This window comes from Mustela nivalis (assembly GCF_964662115.1).
Source record: "Mustela nivalis genome assembly, chromosome: 6".
Classification (NCBI taxonomy): domain Eukaryota; kingdom Metazoa; phylum Chordata; class Mammalia; order Carnivora; family Mustelidae; genus Mustela; species Mustela nivalis.
The window spans coordinates 11,571,083-11,593,670 of record NC_139025.1 but is presented as its reverse complement, the minus strand read 5'-3'; the positions used below and the strand labels follow the sequence as shown (position 1 = coordinate 11,593,670).

The 22,588-nt window shown below is 40.0% G+C and overlaps 1 protein-coding gene across 4 annotated transcripts in view; it reads right to left on the bottom strand.

Annotated features, from left to right (window-relative positions):
- The window catches only part of BTBD7 (BTB domain containing 7), a 79,901-nt gene that overhangs the window by 7,102 nt on the left and 50,211 nt on the right, over positions 1-22,588 (bottom strand). For 3 of the 4 annotated variants that reach the window (XM_082733329.1, XM_082733330.1, XM_082733331.1), the window contains 7 exons: positions 15,061-15,269; positions 13,475-13,550; positions 9,895-10,055; positions 6,464-6,607; positions 4,930-5,119; positions 2,099-2,277; positions 157-603 (listed from right to left, as the gene is read on the bottom strand). In XM_082733329.1, the coding sequence (XP_082589455.1) occupies positions 157-603; positions 2,099-2,277; positions 4,930-5,119; positions 6,464-6,607; positions 9,895-10,055; positions 13,475-13,550; positions 15,061-15,269 (1,406 nt within the window). Of the gene's footprint in view, positions 1-156; positions 604-2,098; positions 2,278-4,929; positions 5,120-6,463; positions 6,608-9,894; positions 10,056-13,474; positions 13,551-15,060; positions 15,270-22,588 lie in introns of those variants that run through there. The other variant, XR_014312405.1, reaches the window with a different exon arrangement.

Below are 22,588 nucleotides of genomic sequence, written 5' to 3'. Positions count from 1 at the left end.
CTCTCTCTTTCCACAGCCCCGCAGTCTAAGCTTCCAGCTTGTCGGTAACACTCCTGGGCACTGCTGAGTCCCCGCAGGGTTCCCGGGGTCAGGAAAATTGCTTCTAATATTCCAGGAACATTTTATTTTAGGTCAATTAGTGAAGTGCGAACTTACCACTTGTTTCTCACATGCTGCTGCTGCTGAAGGGGCGGCGGCGGCGGCCACGGCCACGGTCTGTCTCCCCAGTCCTGTGGTGTTGGTGCAATCAGGTGCTGCTGCTTTAGCACCTGGCAAGTAGACTGGAGGGGGCCCGGCTTTAGGGGCCGTTCTGGAGTGAAACAGGGAATGATTACAGGGATAGGAGAACGAACGTGAAGGGTGCTGGCTGGGAGGTCTTTGTTTCCAGCCTGTTTTGAGCTGGTTATGGATTGGGGTGGCTGGGGGGTGATATGGAGGCGGTGGGGGGGGCAAGGGCGGATGGAAGGCCACAAAGGAGTCCAGGTCTGTAAACATGGTTTCTGCCGTCGGGGTACTGTTAACGCGACATCGCCCAGACTGTCTCATTGTCAAGAGTGGACTTTCATCCCCGAAACGTTCATCCGGAAAGAACTTGTGAGGATTCTAAGGAAGATTTAAAACAAACAAACAAACAAACAAACAAACAAAAAGGACATTAGCAAACTTCCTAGATAGAAATTTAGAGGCTGAGAGCATTAAGTGAGATCCTAAGAAAACCAAATTCAACAAGAGTAAAAGGCAGAATATATTCCCCTAGGCCAGAAGCCCAAGAAAAAATTACTTTAATAAAAGCACAGAAGGATGTAGTGGAGGCTCTCCAGCCTCTCATAGGACCATCAAGGAGAGCTGCGTACCTAAATATTCCAGCAAGCAGGCCGGTAATCTCTTGCAAGATTATGTGATAATGCAAAAGCAGGAAATAAAACCTAATTCAAATGTGTCTTTGCGGAGAAAATAAAATTAAGTGCCAAAGGAAGAAATGGCATACAAGTGAGGATCCTTCTTGAATTTTCTGACGCAACATCTACTCTGTCTGAAATAAAAACTGTAAAATACTCAATCCTTTCCTGTTACATGTAACTCAGTATGACTAGTATTTTGATAAACATTATATAACAATACTTAACACTTTTATACATGTTAAGATATCAAACGAAGATACAATTTAGAATGGCAAAAGGGCAAGAAATGAATAGAAAACAAGACTCTATTTCAGGGATGGAAACCACGGCAAAAAATGAAAATTAGAACCAGCCTGCCAACACCACACCGCTCTCCCCTTTGAAGACTCAGGCTAAACAAGCCTGGAGTCAGTGGCAAAAAAAACTCAATCACTTGACCAGACAAAATTAAATTTTATTTTAGGCTCTGATTTCACGGCTGTGAACGGACTACTTTGCACGTTCTTCCTTCATTGCAAAACCGAAGCTACAGCTCTGGTACTTGGTAAGAAATGAGTTTTTTCCCCTGCTCGTTAAAAAAAAAGAAAAGCATTCATTCCCTGATTCTCATGCTTACAGGATTTGTAACATTGTGCAAAAAATGTCTTCTCATCTGGAGGAGGGGAGAAGTGGAAGAAGGGCATCTGGCACATAGGTCAAGCCCGTCGTACTCCACAACCTGAGATCTAGAGACCCAAAGAGGGACGGAGAGCAGTGGCGGGTCCGAGTTTCCTACTTCCTCTTTCATCTTTGATAGGGACGCACACCATGAACTTTCAGTGGGCCTGTTAGGCATAAGAGACACAGCTGCTTCCACACGGGACCTCTTATCTTCACAACATCCACTCTACTGGTACGAAACGGATACTCGGAGTGGTTGATCCAAGTTAACTGATAAGCAGCAGAGCCAAGATGTAAATTCAACTCTCCCTCCAGAGTCTGTGCGCTCCGTCTACCCCGCACACAGCCTCTCCTGGGGGCGAGGTGGGGGTGTGTGGGGATGGAGTGCTGCGGACTGGACTTCAGCTATCACAGACCCTCGACGCAGCAAAAGGGAATGCACTAAGAAACAGACGCACGCCGCGAGGGCTCCTTGAGAATCTGAAATTCTGTCTGCATGAGGATCAAGGTTCCTGTTTCACCTAGTCAAATCCCACCTGCAAGAGCTCAGCGGCAGCGTCCGCAAGACCAAACTCTCTTAAGACTCGAATTTGAATTTCGTAGCTGACCGTGGCGCCTTCCCCACAGTTGAGTGCGTAGGCTCTCTGCACTTGCTCGGTGTGCCGCAGCTCCTGCAGACGTCTGACCATGTCTTTCATAATGAGGAGACGAGGAACTGAAAGAAGAAAACGTTGGTTCGCAAAACACCGGAGCTGCATGCAAGACCAGCCACCGAGCACAAGGAAGCGCGCATGTGTTCTGCATTAGGATCTTCTTGTACATTTGTTGATAGCTTTTTAATTTCCTGGGAACAGTAATTTATTTGCTGCCTAGAGAAGGGGAACCCTGAGTGGAGTCTGGAAAAGGGAGAGAAAACCAGGCAGGTAAAAAACGGAGAGTGAAAGCACGTGTCTCAAGCAGAAGGACCAGGTACATGTCAAACAGGCAGGTGACACACAGCACGGCACGAGCAGCCGGCCCCACTAGTAGCTGAGGGTTCAGAGGTACAAGCAGGAAGAGTATGACGAGAGAAGGTGAGAAAGATGGTCAGAGCAGATCACGAATGACCCTGCATGTCACGGTAAGAACTGACACTGTATCTTGGGTACAACAGGAGTTGCCTGTGCCGGGGAATGAAGGGATGAGAGCAGAGCAGTGAGGGAGTCCGCGTACTCTGAGAGCAGGGTAAAGCAGGGTTTGGCAAACTACAGCTGGGAGAGTGAATCTATCCTGCCTCCTGGTTTGTAAATAAAGTTTTACTGACACATGGCTACACCCACTTGTTTCGGTAGCGTCTGTGGCTGCTTCTGATGGCACAGTTGAGTAGCTGCGATGGGCACTGCAGAGCCATCAAAGCCTAAAATATCTACCTAACGGCCCTCCAAGAAAAACGTGCTGAGCCCTGGTGTAAACGCCAGAATGGGAGTAAGGGTAGAGGCAGGAGCAGTTAGGAACCTGAACTAAGGCTGTAGCGGGGGGCTGGGGAATAGGTGACACCATCTATATATAAATGTCTAAGAGACAAACTGCCCAGACTGGCCACCGGCTACGATTTCTGGGGAAAGTGGAGCTATCATTTACTGAGGCTTAACTTTGTGCCTGGCGAACTCCTAAGCATCTTACTCATGGTACTTCCTCAAATCTTCCCAACAACCCTAGAAAGGAGATATCATATCCCTTTTGTAGGCAAGGAAATTAATGCTCAGGGAAGCAGGTTATTTTGTCAAAAGTCACACCAATAAAGTGGCAGAGCCAGGACATGAGCCTTACTGGCGTCTTCTCCCATAAGCTATATGGCTTCCTTCAGAGCAAGGTGAACAAGGAAGAGGGAAGGATCAGAAAACACCAGAACAGGACGAGGCCTTGTTAAGCAAGACAACAAAGACGCCTTATTTTTCTGAACATACTTAATTGTGAACACTCTGGGCTTTTTAGGTTTAGTCCTAAGATTAAATTATGCTGCTATTCAATTGTATTAACTCACGCTGATAAAAACTGGGCCAATGACCCATAGCTTCAATATTCTGCACCAATCAGCTCCAGTAATATTTCTCTTCCCATGGTTGTCCAGTGTATACTTTAAAGAAATGATGGGCAGTATTTTGTCCGTAGTGGCCAGATCTGTTAAGGCCAACAGTCGATTAGACATTAGTCCCAGAATAAAATGTATGTGTTCAATTAAAAGTTCTGATATTCTTTTATTTGTCCTTAATTGAAACAGACATTTATAAACAGCAGATGAATGGTGCCATTTCTAACAATGCCATAGTTCTCTGATGTTTTTAAATCTTGAAGTAGTAACTGGCTAGAGCTATAGAGCTATAACATTTCTGACCTCCAGATCACTATGGATTTTCTTACCTTAAAAACTGACACTTGAGTCCTTTGGATAAAATCAACATTAACGATGCTTAGAAAATTTTGGACATAACAGTTATATCTCTAACTGTGGGCAATTTCCTCAATGTTACAACAGAAGCCTGTGCTACAACAGAATTCACAGAGCAGATTCTGGGAAGCTGGATGGATCTCTAGGAAACCAACAGCGATGATCACATTTGGGAGCACATGTCTAGACTCAAACATACAAGTTTAGAACTCTCCTGAAAGAGTCTTATGTGAACAATGCTTTTACAGTGATGAAAAATCTGAATTCTGTTGAACTAGGGGTTCTCAACAGGAAGTGATTTTGCCCCCATAGAACACATTTAGCGAAGTCTAGAAACACAAAAATGATTCCAAAAGGTTGTCACAAAGGAGCGTGTGTGTATGTGTGGGTGTGCGTGCTTGTGCGTGCTACTGGCTACTAGGTATAGGCCCAGGATGCTGTTGAACACCCTTCAGTGCACAGGACAGCCCCCTCAACAAAGAATTGTGTCAGACGCCCAAAGTTGAGAAACCCTGGGCTAACTGGGAATCTGGACACACCTGTTACTGGAAAATAAAATATGAAACCAAAAAACCTAGCTTATTAAATATTAATTCTTTAACGAGAACAATGCATAATGGATATTGGAAAGTGGAAAGAATTAGCACATATAAAAAGGCTACAAAAATGATCAGATTAGGGACACCTGGGTGGCTCAGTCGTTGGGCATCTGCCTTTGGCTCAGGTCATGGTGTCAGGGTCCTAGGATCGAGCCCCACATCGGGCTCCCTGCTCAGCGGGGAGCCTGCTTCTCCCTCTCCCACTCCCCCTGCTTGTGTTCCCTCCCTCACTGTGTCTCTCTCTGTCAAATAAATAAATAAATAAATAAATCCTTAAAAAGAAAAAGGGATCAGATTATTCATTTAAATATAAATGTCTGACAGAAGGCTGCCGTCTCACCTGGAATTTCATTGGCTACGACTGAAGGAGGGCTTGACTGGTGACTGCTGATCTGCTGGTGGCTCATCATGTGACAGCACTGTGGCACTGCGGTGTTGACCATGTAAAGCGTGTCTGGTACGTTGGACATTCTAACCATTCGCAAACGCACAAGATCTGTTTGCTCCACCATCATCTCATCCAGCACTGACTGAAATAACAGGTCAGTATTAACTCATCTCTATAAATCATGTTTGGGCCTTCATCATATAAAATGGGAATTAATTTATTGTTTTCAGTGCATGAAGCTTAAAATTAATAGTGAAAGGAGAAAGAACCCCTACCTCTTTAATTTTTAAAGAATCTTTCTGTATCATCTTTGGAAAGAAATAAACATCTTCTAATTGTTTGCTTTTAATTAAAATATTCGAAATTTGAAGGAAGGTATAAAATTAATCAGAAGGAAATTATACCTAAAGTTACTATAAAAACAATCTGTACATTGCTAAATATCAGATCCAGCAAGAAATGCTCAAAATACAAAATACTGAAGATCAATTTTAAATTCAACAGAGCTATATACAAACCCAATTGTTAAGTTAGTTTCAGATGAATCTCAACAAACCACAGGGTGGCCAAAATGATGTAATGTATAAATCTTTCCCACATTTCCCGGGGGCAATTTTCTACTTAAATCTGGAGTCAGCTGTCAGGGAATAGGGAAGACCCAGGAGGAGTATTTGATTAGCTCCCGGCTGCCCCATTCTGAGGGAGCAGAATACAGGGTCATTTATTACAAACCTTTTATCACCAGAAGCCTTTGGTAAAGGCCTCTCCTAAGCTCTGACAATCAAAATGAGAAAAAAATTAAGGTAACTTAATTCTATACCGAAACACAATGTTTTGCCGTTAATTTGTTTCATTAAACTTAATGGTGATTTCTGACTTTCAAAGAGTTAGTCAGTTCCTCAAAAGGCCATCCCAAAGTTCTAATGGCCAGATACAGCTAATAAACATCACAGATTCCATTTTCACATTACCATATTTTCTTGGAGTTCTTTGTATTATAATATACAATTTACTTAACAAGCCTGAAATTTTATCTTAGTTTTGTGCACTTATTCTAAAACTAAACATAACTTCCAACGATCAGCCATTACAGAAACACATTATAAGAAACCATGTCATTTCTCTACTTTAAGAAAGACAAAATGTGTGCAATCTTCTTTCAGAACATTTTTCCCATCTTGAAGATCACGAAATACTATTATTTCAGTAAAATTTATTTTTTTTTCCCAAATTAACAATTTGCAATGCAACTAAGAGGAGAAAAATGTAAAATGCAATTCAACATGACCTAAGTTCTAAGAACATGCTTGATAATTAAACATTTCAGACAACTACTCCCGTGAGTAGTTGAACTAGAGTTTACTTTCACTTTCCCTATTACTGGGTATTTAGGCAATTTCTAAATATGTTTACAATACCAAAATGAGTATCTTTGTGCTTATAGTTTGTAAAATGTACTCTAATATCTTAAAATGATTTTCGTTACCTTTGCTTCCTCCACATAGGGAGAGAACAGTCGAGGACGAACATATATTCCAGCATTTTTTTGCCGTAACCAGGCATTTGATTTTCCACCTTCTGTTGCAGGAAGCATATCCGATGGAGGAGTACTAATCAAGCCTCTTTTCATCTTGAAAAAAATTATTTTTTAGATGAACTAGAGATTTGTGTAGACCTAGGTTACTACTAAGATAAAAAAAAAACTATACCTATAAATCATGAAAATTTAGGAATATATGTGAAATTTCAAAGTACTCCAAATGTTTAAGAATATTTAAAGGATTCAGCAATAAAAAGGTACTATAATTCACCACTTTCCTCTATACAGAGGAATGATACTTTTAAAACAAGAGCTATAGTAATTAAAAATAGAATGAGTTGGACTAGTTTTCAGAACTTTTAATGAAAACCAATTTCTATTTTTTTCCCTTACTCATCTAGAAACGGATTCCATCTCCACCCGAGACAAAACAAGAACATCTTCTTGGGCCTGTATCTATAGTACAAGGATGCAGGCTGTCTGCCTGGTGGTTAGGGACAAGGAGCTTTAGGGGAAGCAGATGGGACACAAATCCCTAATTCCCATTTAACAGCCACATGACCATGGACATGTCCTTTTATCTGGACCTCACTTTAAGGGCTCCCAGATGGCCCTGGAGACGGGACACAGCATGACTAACTAAATGTGGTGGCCCTGTTGTTTTCTTGTCTGTGCTAGGAGAAAATAAAGCAAGCACCTACAGCTTGTTTAGGTGGTTCTAAGGATTAATGATGGTAATGCAGGTAATGCACTCAGCACGTACCACACACCAAGAGTGTTTTATGCTTAACAGCCATTATTAGCAAACTTTCACTGGGGACTTCTGGGTGAACCATGGAATTAAGAACAGAGATATGTATTTTCTAAGTCTACTAAACCAAAGTTCTAAATTATTTTTCTAAACCAAATTCAGGGCTCAATTAGGTTTGTGTTCCAGGTTTTGTTTTTTAAAAGATTTTACTTATTTATTTGAGAGAGAGCATGAGAGAGAGAAATCTCACGTGTGCACAAACAAGCAGTAGGGAGGGGCAGAGGGAGAGGGAGAAGCAGGCTACCCGCTAAGCACGGAGCCTGATGTGGAGGGGCTCGATCCCAGAACCTGAGCCAAAGGCAGATGCTTAACCGACTGAGCCACCCAGGCACCCAGTTAAAATTGTTTTTAACTAATAAAATACAGCATTAGATAGTATTTAGAAAACAGAGAAAAACTTCCAACTCTAATCTACTCCAACTGTAATAATGCTTATATATATTTCTTGCCAGTCTTTTTCAAATGGATTTTTACATAATTGAATTCTAGAACACATAAAAATGCATTATTTTGTATTCTTCTTTCTGAAATTATATTCTATCATTAGCATTTTTTGTGGTGCTATATTAGCCTTTATAACCACTGTTCAGGGCAGCAAAATATTCTGTTGAGTAGTTGTACTATAGTTTAGTTTATTTTTTCTGTTGTTACACATTTAAGTGGTTTCCAAATATTTAAGGACTATGCTACTAATGTATCAGTGATAGTTCCCCTATGGGGTGGTAGTATTATTTCAAAAAATACTGACTTAATAGGTGAAAAAAATAGTAACTTACGGCTTTGTTTTGCCTTCTTTGGTGTGATTACTAGTTAAACTGAACATTTTTTCTAATCAGAAGTATAATAAATATTTAATTATTTTCGTCTACTTTTTCCATGTTTCAACTTAATATTTAATTCTGTAATCTAACAGGATTAATTTTGGGTGCAAGTGAAATGAAGGTTTAACTTTAAAGAAATTCCCTCAGCTTACCAGTTAGTCCAGCACCACAATGATTCACTGATTTCTGACAGATTATTAAATGTTTAATTCTTATATAATTAGTAAGGGTCTTTTTCTGGGCTATTTTGTCTTGCCTGTTTTGCTAGCATTACAAGTTAGAGTAGTGGCTTTTGGTTTGTTTTTTTTTTTTTTAAAGCAAGCTCTAGGCCCAACATGGGGGTCTGAACTCAGGACCCTGAGATCAAGAATTGTGTACTTAACCAACTGAGCCAGACAGGCTCAGACATCCCTAGAGTTTTAAAATACATTTTAAAGATTTTATTTATTTGAGAGATTGAGCAAGAGAGCACAAGCAGGGAGAGAGGCAGAGGGAAAGGGAAAAGCAGGCTCTCTGCTGAGCTGGGAGCCCAAAGTGGGGCTCGATCCCAGGACCCCAGGATCATGACCTGAGCAGAAGGCAGACACTTAACCGATTGTGCCACTCAGATGACCCTTAAAATATATTTTAAATTCTGGAAGAGTTATCCTTCCTTCATTATGTTCTCTTTAGAGAACTTAAAAAAGATTCTTATCAAACAAACAAATGAACACTGGCGGTGGGGGGGCGGTGGGGAAGAAAACCAAGAAACAGACTCTTAACTACAGAGAACAAACTAATGGTTACCAGCAGGGAGGTAAGATGGGGGATGGGTGAAGTAGGTGCTGGGGATTAAGGAATGCACTTGCCACGAGCACTGGGTGTTGTATTTAAGTGATGAATCATGAAATTCCCCACCTGAAATGAATATTACACTGTACTTTAACTAAGTGGAATTTCAACAAAAACTTGGAGAGAAAATAAACAAATACATAAATAAAGCACTTGTACACAATGAAAAAATTCTTATCCAGTTTTTTCCAGATGACTTATGTTTCTTTTTTTTTTTTTTAATTTTTTATTTTTTATAAACATATATTTTTATCCCCAGGGGTACAGGTCTGTGAATCGCCAGGTTTACACACTTCACAGCACTCCAGATGACTTATGTTTCTGAGCAGCTAAAAAAACTATGATAATGTCTATAAGCATTGCTTTAAAGTTATAAACCAATACGTGTAGAAATAATACTTATATATTTATTTTTTGCATCCATTAATTGAAGAATTCTATTAGCTTAAAAAATTCACTTGACAAAACTATGAACGTAATATAATCAGCTCCATTAATTTTTAACTGAAATACGATCATAAGATTCAGTCACCCTTTTCACACTGAACCAATCTCCTTTTTTGCTGACTTATTGCTGTGTTTGAAAAGTCTCCAGAGGTAATCTCCACCCTTTCCTTTTTGAATAGGATCTACTTGATCTCACTGAAAAGTGGCTGAAGTGACCCCCCCTAGATGATCTTCTTGCAAAAGTTAAGATGCTATACCCACTGAACTCTCACTCACCGGACCTTTACTTGGGCCAGTGATCAGCACAGCATGGCCCAGAACACAGATCTGTCTCTGTCCTCATGGACTTCACATTTTACAGTACTCTATTAGTAGAAATTATGTACAATGATTAAAAAAAAAAAGATAAACCTGTGCATTTTGGTGCATTATCTTTTAGTGAGAGATAAATGAAGAAAGGCACTTACTGCATCACTTAGGACTTCACTGTTAATAGGTAAGATGTGTTCAATTCGCACAAATGGTAAGAGAGAAGAAAGGATCTCTCTAAGCTCTTCGATGTCTAGGTCTCGTCTTTTTATGCCTCTTCTGTTCACACTATGGGCAGTGCCACTCAGCAAGTTTGGCTCTATGAGACAGAAAACAAAAGTCTTCAACCAAATCCAAATTTTCAAACTTTTTTCTCTAGTACACTTTTGGTAACATGCTATATACTTAAGTACATCTGCTTTAAAAAGGATTATAAATTATTTTTGTGTCTTAAGTTTACTTACTAAAGATCTTCTTTGACAAAGACAAAGCATGATATCAACAGTAGGATAACTTTTTTTTGATTGTTTTGCATTAAAAAATAAAGAATTCTTTTCCACATACTAACTCAAAGGAGAAAAGATGACAATCTATTAAAATCTAGTTTGACTAAAGGCTTCTTAAGCTTTCTAACTGCTGTGACCAGTTTTTAGTACAATTAAGGCATTACAGAGCAAGTGGCATTAGTTACTGTGTGTTATCAGTATACTCACTGGGCTACCATGTTTACCAGCAATTTAGTAAGATACTAATTACCTGGTATCTCAAGCAGCAAAACTTAATGTGTACTGTATTTAACTTTTTGTGATAGTCCCCTAAATTTCTATAATATGGGATTGTTGCTGCATAAAACTGAACACTTAGATCTCTGACATGCAATATATTCCCACTGTCTAGGGCAGAGAGTAAAGGTTTTCTTCATTAGGTATCAGTGAAAGAAGATCTGATACATATAAGCTTATAAACTTTGAGTGGAAAAGAGAAATTACTAAAATTTTGGGAACCTTTAATCATATCTATAATCTAGGGGCTATATATATATATATATATTTTCTTTTTTTGGTGTATTTTTTTTCTTAAAAAAAAAATCTTTAAATTCCTAAATATAAGTGCTGTATTTTTTGCAAGCACTCTATAGGCAAATAGGCATTTCCCTTAAATCATGTGATAGACACATGGAGAGAGAGAGAGAGAAGAAATAATTGTTTTTTTTTGAGAAGCTAAGCTTTTTCTGGCATCATTCAAGACAAAATTATTGCAAGCATGTGGAAAAGGGTAATTTTCTCTTGCTTTGCTATGATTTGGCTTCATACTTACACAAAGTGCTGCTTTTCAAAAAAAATTTCCCCTTAAAATAGTGGCATCCTGTTTTCAAATGAAATCTTATATAAAACTTCCAAATATGTAACAGGTTAGGGCAGAACCTTTTTATGAAGGTGACAAAAAAGCGTAGCCTGAGGTGCTTCGGTTCCTCCTCAACCCTGGGGAAGAGCCTTCTGTTCTAATCCCATCAGGAAACTATATATTTTAAGGGAAATCTTATCAAGGATGCTCATTATTTGCCCAAAATAAAAATGACACTCCCTCATTACCAACCTTACATCAGTGAACAAGCCTATGGCCTATAAGGATTATGCAGCATTATATACAATTAATTCTTGTTGGAGTAGTCCTATTCCATAAGGTCAGTATAAACAATTAGCAAATACTGAACCACTGTTCCTATGAGAAACACAGGGTTAGGCTCCTGTGAGCTTCTGGTCACAACAGTTTTATCAGCCTATCAAGACATAACCTTGTTTTATGTGTTTCTGTTTAAAGACACCTTATTACTATATACTGTTAATTCACGAACACTGCACTCATAGCCAACAGAACTGTCACTCTTTTTTTTTTTTTTAAAGATTTTATTTATTTATTTGACAGAGAGAGAGATGACAAGCAGGCAGAGAGGCAGGCAGAGAGAGAGGGGGAAGCAGGCTCCCCGTCGAGCAGAGAGCCCGATGCGGGGCTCGATCCCAGGACCCTGAGACCATGAACTGAGCCCAAGGCAGCGGCTTAATCCACTGAGCCATCCAGGCGCCCAGCACTTGTTACTCTTATCTGAATAAGCTTACTTAACTCCTAGTTTCTGTGTAAGGGACATCACAACCTTCCTGTGCTTGGAAATATCATACAGAACTAAAAGTTATAATGGGAGGCCAGTTTGATCAGTAAGATCACCAAAAAAAAAACAAAACAAAAAAACCCAAAAGCAAAAAACCAAACAAAAAAAACCAAACCCATAAAATATGAAAAACATGACACTATTTTGAATAGACTGAAAAGGACACTTGTTTGCAGTATGAGAACTGATATAAGAAGGCAGACTGTCACCCTGTTCCACCTGAAGTTGAGAATATGTGCATCAGGGGACTCAAATATTTTTTTTGTCATTCTGAACATGTCTGCAATGGACCATGAAAGTAATGTGGGTACTGATTTGGAGGGGGGTGGAAGTAAATTTTAGCAGGTAGGTGAATTTGCAAATACAGAATCTGCAAATATGGATAGATGGTACACTGGCATTTCAAAAAGTCCCAAATTAACATCAGTGGCTTTAATATTAAAAACAATTCACATCTGAGAACTGCTAAAAGCTTTTTTTGTAGGCCATGGAGAAATAAATTAGCAGGAGAAATTAGATGTTTTGAAAGGCAGGTTTAGCTTGAAATTTTTATTATCTTGAAATGTGACAGAACTCAATAAATGCACTAAAAATTCATCATTGACTTGAACCCTTTAAATAGGTGAGCTTCATGATATGTAAAACAGGTCTAAAAAGCAATCAAAGAACGACAGGAAAGGAAAACCTGTATTTAATTTTTCTGATTAAAATGTTTTGAAAAGAAATGTTTTGATTTGGGCTTGCTGTATGGAGGAACACAACATTCTATGAGGGAAGGAGCATTATAAGATCAGTCTCCACCTCTTCTGCAATATCCCCAGTTGGAAGTCATTCAAAAGCATTATTTTTCCTTTACCTTTCACAAAATTTAAAAATAAACAAATGGGCTTTTTTGGGGGGGGTTACTAGTCATATATTTTTTAATTGAGGTAAAGTTGACATAACATAAACCTCATCATTTTAACCATTTTATTTATTTATTTATTTTAAAAGATTTTATTTATTTATTTGACAGAAAGAGATCACAAGTAAGTGGAGAGGCAGGCAGAGAGAGAGAGAGAGAGGGAAGCAGGCTCCCTGCTGAGCAGAGAGCCCGATGTGGGACTCGATCCCAGGACCCTGAGATTATGACCTGAGCGGAAGGCAGCGGCTTAACCCACTAAGCCACCCAGGCACCCCTCATTTTAACCATTTTAAAATGTACAATTTAGTCAGTGACTTCTAGTATATTTAAAATGTTATATGTACATCACCACTACCTAATTCCTAAGCATTTCCATCAAAAATACGCTTTAAATGAAAATCATTGAATGAAAAATTTCATTCTAATACTTCTATAAATCAGTAAACATTATTAAGCACATAGATAACATGAAAAGTACCCTTTTAAAGTTGTAAAATAGAATTTTCTGGTATACTTATTTCTAACAAAGTATACCTTCTCCACTAAAGGATGTTATGGACTGTGAAAATTTCTGTTCTCACCAGGCCATAGTGGTTATTGTTGAGATGGACGCACAGCATGTCTCCGGACAAAAAACTTACAGTACAAGCTAACTTTGGGAGCTTACCTCTGTCAGCTATTCTTTTCATCAACTGATGCTCACCCCACTTAATCAGATACTTAAGGATATCTTGTTCACTTGCCTAGAATAAGAAATGGCTTAATTTTAGTGAAATTAGACAAATGGCAAATTTCCTTACTCACTTTTCCTAGGTCATAATGTACATGCAGTGTGCAACCCACCACCTTTTCCTCTCCACTGGCTGGCTGAGATGTTCCACAAAAGCTGCAGCCCACCAGCAGCGAACACACGACCACTTCGTATGTGTCCAATAACCCATCTCTCAGCGCCAACTAAATTTTTTATTCTTGTTTTCACCTTTATTTTTTCTTTTTCCTATTCTCTTTACCTATTTTAAACTTATTTTATTCTACTATATGGTCTCTATACAGGTGCCTTAAATTCTTCCTGGGACAAGGTAGAGATAAATCGATGTAAATAAAAGTATATAGATACCTAGTGATTACGATCTCCTGCAGGAACAGAAAACACAGGTATAGCAACTTGTTTTGGCAGAGACACTACACTCTGCACAATGTATGCTACTGACTGGTGAAGGGCCCTTCCAGCAGTCTGTGAAATGGCAAGGTGCCCTTCATTTCTTTGTACTTTACTGAAAATCTCAGTGCAAATCTAGGCTGCTCTCCAAGGCTTTTACTTTCTAAATAGAAATGCAAAGCTTTCTAAAGACAATAATCCGAGAGAACTGACAAATCCTAACCCCCATAATGCACTCCGTCTGGATCAGGACAATGAAACGAGGTTAATGAACAGAGATCCTAAATAAATCAAATCCAATTACAACAACATTTGTACTGCAATCAAAGCACAGATGCTAAGTGGATTATTTAACTCTTCACTGAATTTCTCACTGGGATGGAAACATTTTATTATTTTCCTAGTACAAACAGAAATAGGTAATTACTCAAAGGGTTTATGTTTTTGTAACATTAAAACTGTTGTATAGTTTTTGCCATAAAATTCATAAAACCAATGGCAAACTAATTAAACTTGAGCATACTTGAAAGTATTTTTCGTAATATTTTAAATTTATTGTTTTTAAATTACCAAATTAGATTGACATATAAGTCAATGACAGAAGAATTTGCTAACAACTATGGATTAAAAATTAGTTTAAAACAGTATTATATTCTGATAAGACAAACACACTGAGTTTTTATAAGCATTTGAGTAGATTAGAAATTGAATACTATTCTTACTTTGTGCTGCTTAAGCTACTGTCTACAGTCTACGTATCTGACAATCCACGCAAAACAAGAAATTGTTATAGTCAATTAATGGAAGCCAAGACAATCTCTGTTGGGATATGCTTCTGACCTTGCCTACTGGTATATTTATTTACTGCCCCAACCCCTTTGGTGTAGCTGGCTGGGACCTGGGCTTGTTCACAATGTTGAGTCATAGCAGCAGGTGCATGAAGGGCCAGAGGGCCAGAAAGCTTTTCCTGTACAAAACTGAAGAGGGCATCCCTCGGTGGGCTGATCTCCCAAATGGGAGAATAAAAGAGCGTAGGTGGGTCTCCTAGTGCACACATGGATGGCAGTGAATCTGACAGCTGTAGAAATGATTACCTGTAGGTAGTCAGACTGGATAGCAGTGAGCAGATGGTCTTTGCTGAGTTCATAAAAAACATCCGAAGTCATGACCTGGGAAAATTCCTCACAGAGGAAATGTAAAGCTTGTCGATGCACCCATTTAGAGCCATACGGATGAGAGCTCCACTTGAGGATGGCAATTAAGGTATCTAGTGAGATGTTCTCAGCAATGATATCCTCACAGCCTAAAAGAGAAGGTAAATACTTCTTAAGATTAGTCATAAATAATACTTATGGAACATCGGTACGTTAGACACTGTGCTTAAAAGTAGCAGTAATAAACAAGAACAAGGAGATAAATAAATTTCATGGAAATCACCAAGACCTGGAGGGACGGGGTAACAGCAGGTAACAACAGACTATGACATCTACAGGAAATCTGCTGTTCAGTAGAGACAGATCCATAGAAAGGGGCAGAGAATCCTCACAACTGTTTAAGAAAACAAGTATCTGTACAAATCCAACAATTTAAGTAAGACACGATAGTGGAGAGCAGTGGACCACAAGGCAAAGAGAAGGTAGAAATGACACAGTTGTGAGAACCGGCCAGTCAGAGAAAGGCTAAAGATGGAAAACACAGTTCATGACACACTGGATGACATGATCAGGACCAGTTCAATGGATGGGTGGAAAACGAAGGTGAAATAGAACCAGGAAAATCAGAAAGTTCTGTATCTCAGTGGAAGAAAATCAACTGCACAGAAGAAGATACGAGAGCTAACTTAACCACAGGCTGCGTAACAATGATACCCGGGCGCTTGAGCTGGACGGATGCAAACTGTGACATGGCTGCTGTAGGGCTGAAGCAAGCTCAAGCTTTTCAGATTCAAGCACAGAGTCCTGACCAATGGAACAATGTGGCACTGATGTCCCGTGGGATGCTGTGTTCTGTCTGGGCCCCATGTTTTAGATGGGGCATTGACAAACGCCAGGATTCTCAGAAGAGGGCAAAAGAACAGTAGGGAGTCTGAGACCTGTCACAGAGGAGAAAAGCTCCGAGCAACCAAGATTACTTGGCTTATGTAAGAGAAACCTGAGGGAAGACATAGGTGCTATCTTTAAATGTCTGACAGACCTTCATGAGGCAGAGGAGAGAGGACGGACTTCCCTGTTGTTCCAAGGGCAGGTCCTGGATATTAAATGGATATTGAAAGAAGAGGGATTTTGCCTCAATATTAAGACATTTCTAACAATTAGATTTGTTCTCCTCTTGTCCCTCAAAAAAAAAACAAACAAAAACAAAACAAAAACCAAAAGGATCCTTCTAGAAAAATACAGGCACAAAGGCTGGCTCATCACCTAAGGGATAGAGTACCAAGAACCCCTACGCTGGATATGGAGCTGACGTCAGATAGTGTTCAAGCTGCTTCCATCACAAAGATAAAATCTTCCCTTTAAAAAAGATTTTATTTATCTATTTGACAGAGAGAGAGAGAGAGAGAGAGAGAGAGATATCACAAGTAGGCAGAGAGGCAGGCAGAGGGAAAGGGGGAAGTAGGCTCCCTGCCAAGTGGAGTGTCCAACATGGGACTTGATCCCAAGGTCCTGAGATCATGACCTGAGCCGAAGGCAGAGGCTTAACCCACTGAGCCACCCAGGTGCCCCACAAAGATAAAATCATTTTTTAGAAAAGCGGCAACAGAGTATCAATGTGAGAGTAATTTAATCTAAACATAAAAGATTAATTTCCTTAATCTCAACATTCACCTGAGATCCCAATAAGGAACACTGAGATCACCACAATGGACTCCGCGTGTAAACAACACCCAAAGAAGTGAGTACGTGCTGACGAGGAGTGAGAGAAATGGAAAAACTGTAAACCGCTCTCACGATTTTATGGTGAGCCTCGCATGCCAGCGGCCAGAGGAAGACCTGTGTCATTCTGCTGCTTGAAAGCAGGCCCTGGACTAGAGGTGAGGAGAATGAGTCAATCCGTCAGGAGAAGCAATCTGATAGATGAGTTTGGGCATGAAGAAAGGGAAGTTAGAGAAAAGGTGGTTTATTGAAAAGGATGTATCACAATCCTACGAAACCAGGATATTGGCAGAGGGAAAGAAGAATTAATAACATCATATATTTAAATTCCTGAAAAGTTTTCAAAGAAGTGAGAAGTGATAGGAAAAAGTAGGCTTTGCAATCAAGATAGATCGGACTCAAAATCCCACCTTGGCCACTTAGAAGCAAAGTCATTTTGGACAAATCCTTTGCCTCTTTGAGCCTGAAATGTTCTCATTTGTAAAACTGGGTTTATACTCCTAACTCTGGGTTGTTACAAGATTTAAATGATTAACATAAGATTAAATGAGTACCCTTGACACTCTTCATTTGTTCAAACATTCTGCAGTATCTACTTGCCAAGAGCTGTGAATACAATGCTCTTTTTACCACACACTTTCCTGGGTGATATCATCTGCCCCCCCAAGGCTTTAACTCCCAAACCATCCTCATGACTTTCAAATCTATATACAGTTCCAGGGTGCCTGGCTGGCTCAGTCAGAAAAGCATGGGACTCTTAATCTTGGGTTGTGAATTTGAGGCTCACCTGGGGTACAGAAGATTACTTAAATCAACTTAACAATAAAAACGTCTATGCACAGTTCTAACCCAGAGCTCTCTCCTGACTCCCAGACTCATTCCGTCAACTTCCCACTGGAGAGTTCCACGGGGATATTCTGCAGACCTCTTAAAGGCAAATCAATTTGTTTCCTCTGGGAAATCTAGTACACTCCCCCATGCCCACCCCACCCCACTCCCACCTTTTTAATCCCCGATTTAGAGAAGAATCCTCTTCCTCTCAAAGCCAGAAATCTTAGTACTAACAGTGATTCTTTCTCAAGATTCTTTCTCTCCAATCACCATCAAATGCTGTTCATTCTATTCTTGTTTTAAATAAATCCCCTCCACTGAATCTCTACCACCTCCCCATTTCAGAATCTGATACTTTCTAAACCCCGCATCACTGAAATAGCCTCAGAAAGTTCCCATCTTTCTCCCTTCCAATCTGTTCTCCATACTGTTGCCAGATGATCTTTTAAAATGTAAATTAGATTATATATGTAACAAATTATTCAATAGCTTGCAAATAACTTCAAGATAAAATCCAAACTACATATTCTTGATGGTCTGGCCATTGCCAACTTCTCTAGCCCCATTCCTGTTCATATTCTACACTGCATTCATTACTTAGCATTTCCTAGAGTTCCACCAAACTCTCACCTCCAGGCCTTTGCATAAGTTGTTCCATTTTTCTGAAATGCTCTTAATTCTCCTTCTTAACTCATCCACATTTTTTAGACTTGCTTAGACACAGGTTCTTTCAAAACTCTACCTTCATCTTGTTCCCCAAAGCCTAGGTCAGGTGTGTTCCTCTTAAAAAGGCTGCCCTATTTCTGCCTTAATAGAAGATAAATAATAAATAATAATAATAATAAATAACAGCAATAAACTCTCATACTATTTTATATTTCTTCAATATCTCTCTGAATCCTCTACCAGACTGAGAGCTCCTTTGGGGTAGAGGCCCGACCTTCTGTCATTCTCCAATTCCTGACATCTAGTAGGCTAATCAATTGAAAAAAAAAAAAAAAAACAGCTAACACTTTTAAAACTTATTATGTGCTAAGTTTGTACTTGACTTAGAATATTTAATTTCAGCACTCCTATTCCAAGAAGGTGGTATTACTATTACCATTTTTTTTTAGTTATTTTTTAAGATTTTTATTTATTTATTTGACAGTCAGAGATCACAAGCAGGCAGAGAGGGAGGGGGAAGCAGGGTGCCCGCTGAGCAGAGAGCCGACATGGGGCTCAATCCCAGGACCCTGAGCCGAAGGCAGAGGCTTAACCCACTGAGCCATCCAGGCACCCCACTATTCCCATTTGACAGATGAGAAAACTAAGATTCACAAAGATTAATGAGCTTGCTCAATTCACACAGCTATATAGCTAAACATAGCCTTCCGCTTCTGCTGAAAAATCTCCCCCTTTTTTATTCCTCTAAACTTAGGTCTCCTATGAATCAATGCTCATCAGAACTTCTTCACTTACAGCCACTCCTCTTATGAACAGAATAGCACCTTATAAATATACCAAACACACTGATACTAACTCACAAATGTGAAAGGAAAACAATTAGGCAAAAAATTGGAATGCTGAAAGGTATATTTTAAGAAGAGATTTATCTAATATTGTCAAATATAGTATTTTCATATTACAGTAGGGATTTCAATTAGTGGTAATTTGCCTTTTGTCAAGGTTATTGATAAGGGAATGAAAACGTACACAGAGCAACAAGGCCAAAGGGGTGCTGGCAGGGAAAGGCCAGCAAGCAAGATGCAGAAAGACTTCATATAATGCCATTTCTTTGGTAAATTTTGGACCAGTCTTGTTGGCCCAAAAATGTTACCAGCACATTTTCGAAGACGGTTGGATTCCTAATGACAAAGGGATACTAAGCCAAACACCACAAGGCCAATGCATAAATCAAAGGGTCCACTTAAGTGCAGTGTAGGTGTTTACTTCTCTGTCAAATAAATAAGTAAAAATCTTTATTAAAAAATAAATTTCTAATCTGTCATGTACAAATACTTCAGTAGAAACCAATAAAAACACTTCTTGAATATTGTGATGATGTCAAAGTGCCAAGAAGTTTCTAAATGCTTACTTTCAGAAACTGTGCTTACCTCATTATAGACACTCTTGGGAGCACTGCTGTCTAGAATCCCATTCCTTCCCTTGTGCCAGCTTCAGGGTACAGGACAGTCAAATTTGTTTCCTCCCGTTTGGTACTAATTAACTCTCAGAGGGAGTTGTTTTTTCCTCTTCTATTTCCTTAGAGTTTACTGAATTTGTTTTCTAACTAGACATAAAATAGTATCCTCTTCTTTAAAGACAATTAAATACATAATCAGAATGACTATCTTTTTAACTTTTATTATTTTTTTAAGTAGGCTCCATGCCCAGGGTGCAGCCCAACACAGGGCCCGAACTCACAACCCTGAGATAGAGACGTGAGCTGAGACTATGGTATTTAGCACCTGACTGGGTCACCCAGGAGCCCCTACTTTATCTTCTTGAAGTTAGAAATATAGAGTGTAAGAGTATTATCCAAATATGGCAGATTACTGTACATATTCAGCAACACCAGCTCTCTGATCCCACCACACCCACGGGCACAGTATACATCTGCACCCTAAGACTTTGGAACTGGCCATAAGATCGGCTTTGACCAACGAGATGTTGTGACAAAAAGCGTCAAAAGTACTTTTTTGGGAATAGGCTTGACCTTTTGCCTTCTGCCACTGCCCTGGGAAAGAACATGCTGTAGCTAGCTTGTTGATCCTAGGAAGAGAACCAGCAGCAGCAGAAACAGGGTCACCCAGCCCTGGTAAACCACAGTGGCAATCAGAATGACCCCAGCTGCTGCAAACTTAAATTTGTAATTCTACCTGACCTGGAAGTTTGTGAGAAATACTTGTTCGTGTCATATGCCACTCAGATTCCCCAGTTGGCTGTTACGCAGCAATGGCTAACTAGTACACCGTGTACCTTTACTGGAGGAATTCAAAAGCCTTTATCAATTTCCTTATAAAAGAAAAACTCATCTGTAGCCAAGACCTTGAAGGGCTCATAGGTGCCATGCATTCTACTCAGGTAGCAGACTTTCAGTGAAGCAATTGTGAGGTTGGCAGATGAAATATGAAGTCAACTTCTTAGGACTTTGTCCCCCCTGGAAAACTGCGTCTTACAGATCCCTTGCTTACTTGATTAATCCTTTGTTCTATTCTCTTTTACCAGAATATTTTCTTTCCAATATGTAGTATCGGCAAAAATGCCTCTTTTTAAAAATTTGAGCTACATACCATAAATGATCAAGACAGAGGGATAAAGAAGCACCAACAAATTGACATTTACTAATAGATACGATTGTTCCTGCTGCGTGTTGAACAGGAACACTTTCTGCTTTTATTATTAACATTTCCCCCTCTTCATGCTCCTCTGATAACTATAAAATACGCTTTGAATCAGCAGATTTTACGGCAACATGGTCAGGATCTGTCTTTATTGCCACTCTCATACTTGCACCACTGGCAGCAGTGGGAAACCTTTTCACTGGCTCATGTCTGTCACAAGCAACTTCTAGATTCAAAGTTTCATATTGGGCCTGTGGTGGGAAAAGGAAGAACACGGGCAAGTTCTAATAGGCTTCGGAAAAAAGTTGCTTCAACTCTTTCCAACTAACCTGTTTGGAACTGATTCCAGTTCCCAAGGAAAGGAATCACGAAATGAGAGGGAGGTGAGGGCAGTCAAAAGTGCATATAGGCTTTGAATTCGGGTAGTTACATCACCACCTCTTGACTCTCCCCCGTAGAGCTCTGTGCCAGATCAAAGCACACCCGTGATTCTCATTTCCTCATACAGAGGATGAAATAATCCCATCAGAGTTCTGAGGATTATGTTAAATAACATCAGGGAGCCAGTGTCCATCAACACTTACTCTTTTTCTAGGCTAGAAATCTTTCAAATCAGCTGTGCTGACTCCTTTGACATTTATATAGAACTACTTGGTGCGTCCTACTGACTCTTCCTTCAAGATGCTCTTTGATTAGCCTGTTTTCCATTCCCAGGAATGTGATCTCTGTCCAAATCCTTCATGCCTCACACATCAAATATGGAAGAGCTTCCTGCTGACTCCTGCCCTCCTTCTTCTAATCCACACTGAGCACACTGCCGAAAGGTTTTCCACCATCATCTCTGCATCTTCTCTGTTTTAAACACCAACTGGAATTCCAAAGCCAAGGCAGAAAAGGAAAGTCCCGACATGTAAGGATTAGAAGACAAGTCAATCTGTGCCGCAGTGTTTTTTTTTTTTAAGATTTTATTTATTTATTGGACAGAGAGATCACAAGTAGGCAGAGAGGGAGGCAGAGAGAGAGGAGGAAGCAGGCTCCCCTGCTGAGCAGAGAGCCCGATGCGGGGCTCGATCCCAGCACCCTGGGATCATGACCTGAGCTGAAGGCAGAGGCTTAACCCTCTGAGCCACCCAGGCGCCCCTGTGCCGCAGTGTTTTTAACTGCCAGTCCATGGACTCTGCAACTTGTGAGAGCTGGTGGCATCAACACTCTTCTCTCCGCCTCCGGAGGACCAGTCCGAAGATTCTACAGAGCATCTCAGAGGGTCCGGGCAGGGCTGGAACCCTGGCGTCTCCAGCAGCGACCAGCCCAAGGCCACTCTTCTGCTTTTTCTCTTCCCCTTTCTCATGATCCCGGGGACTGCACTCCTGTTCAGGGGATTACTTACCAAATAAGCCACCTGCAAGCAAGCTCTAGTTTTAGGCTGCCTTAGCACAGGTTGTGGGGGAATGGCAAGAGACACCATACAATGAAAGAAGAGAAGTGGCCCTAGGAAACAAGATTCTCCAGTGAGATTCTGGAACTAGCTCACTCACTGAAGAAATGGCAAAAAGGACCCCAGCTCCTAATGATAAGCAGGTGGTGGTGAGCCC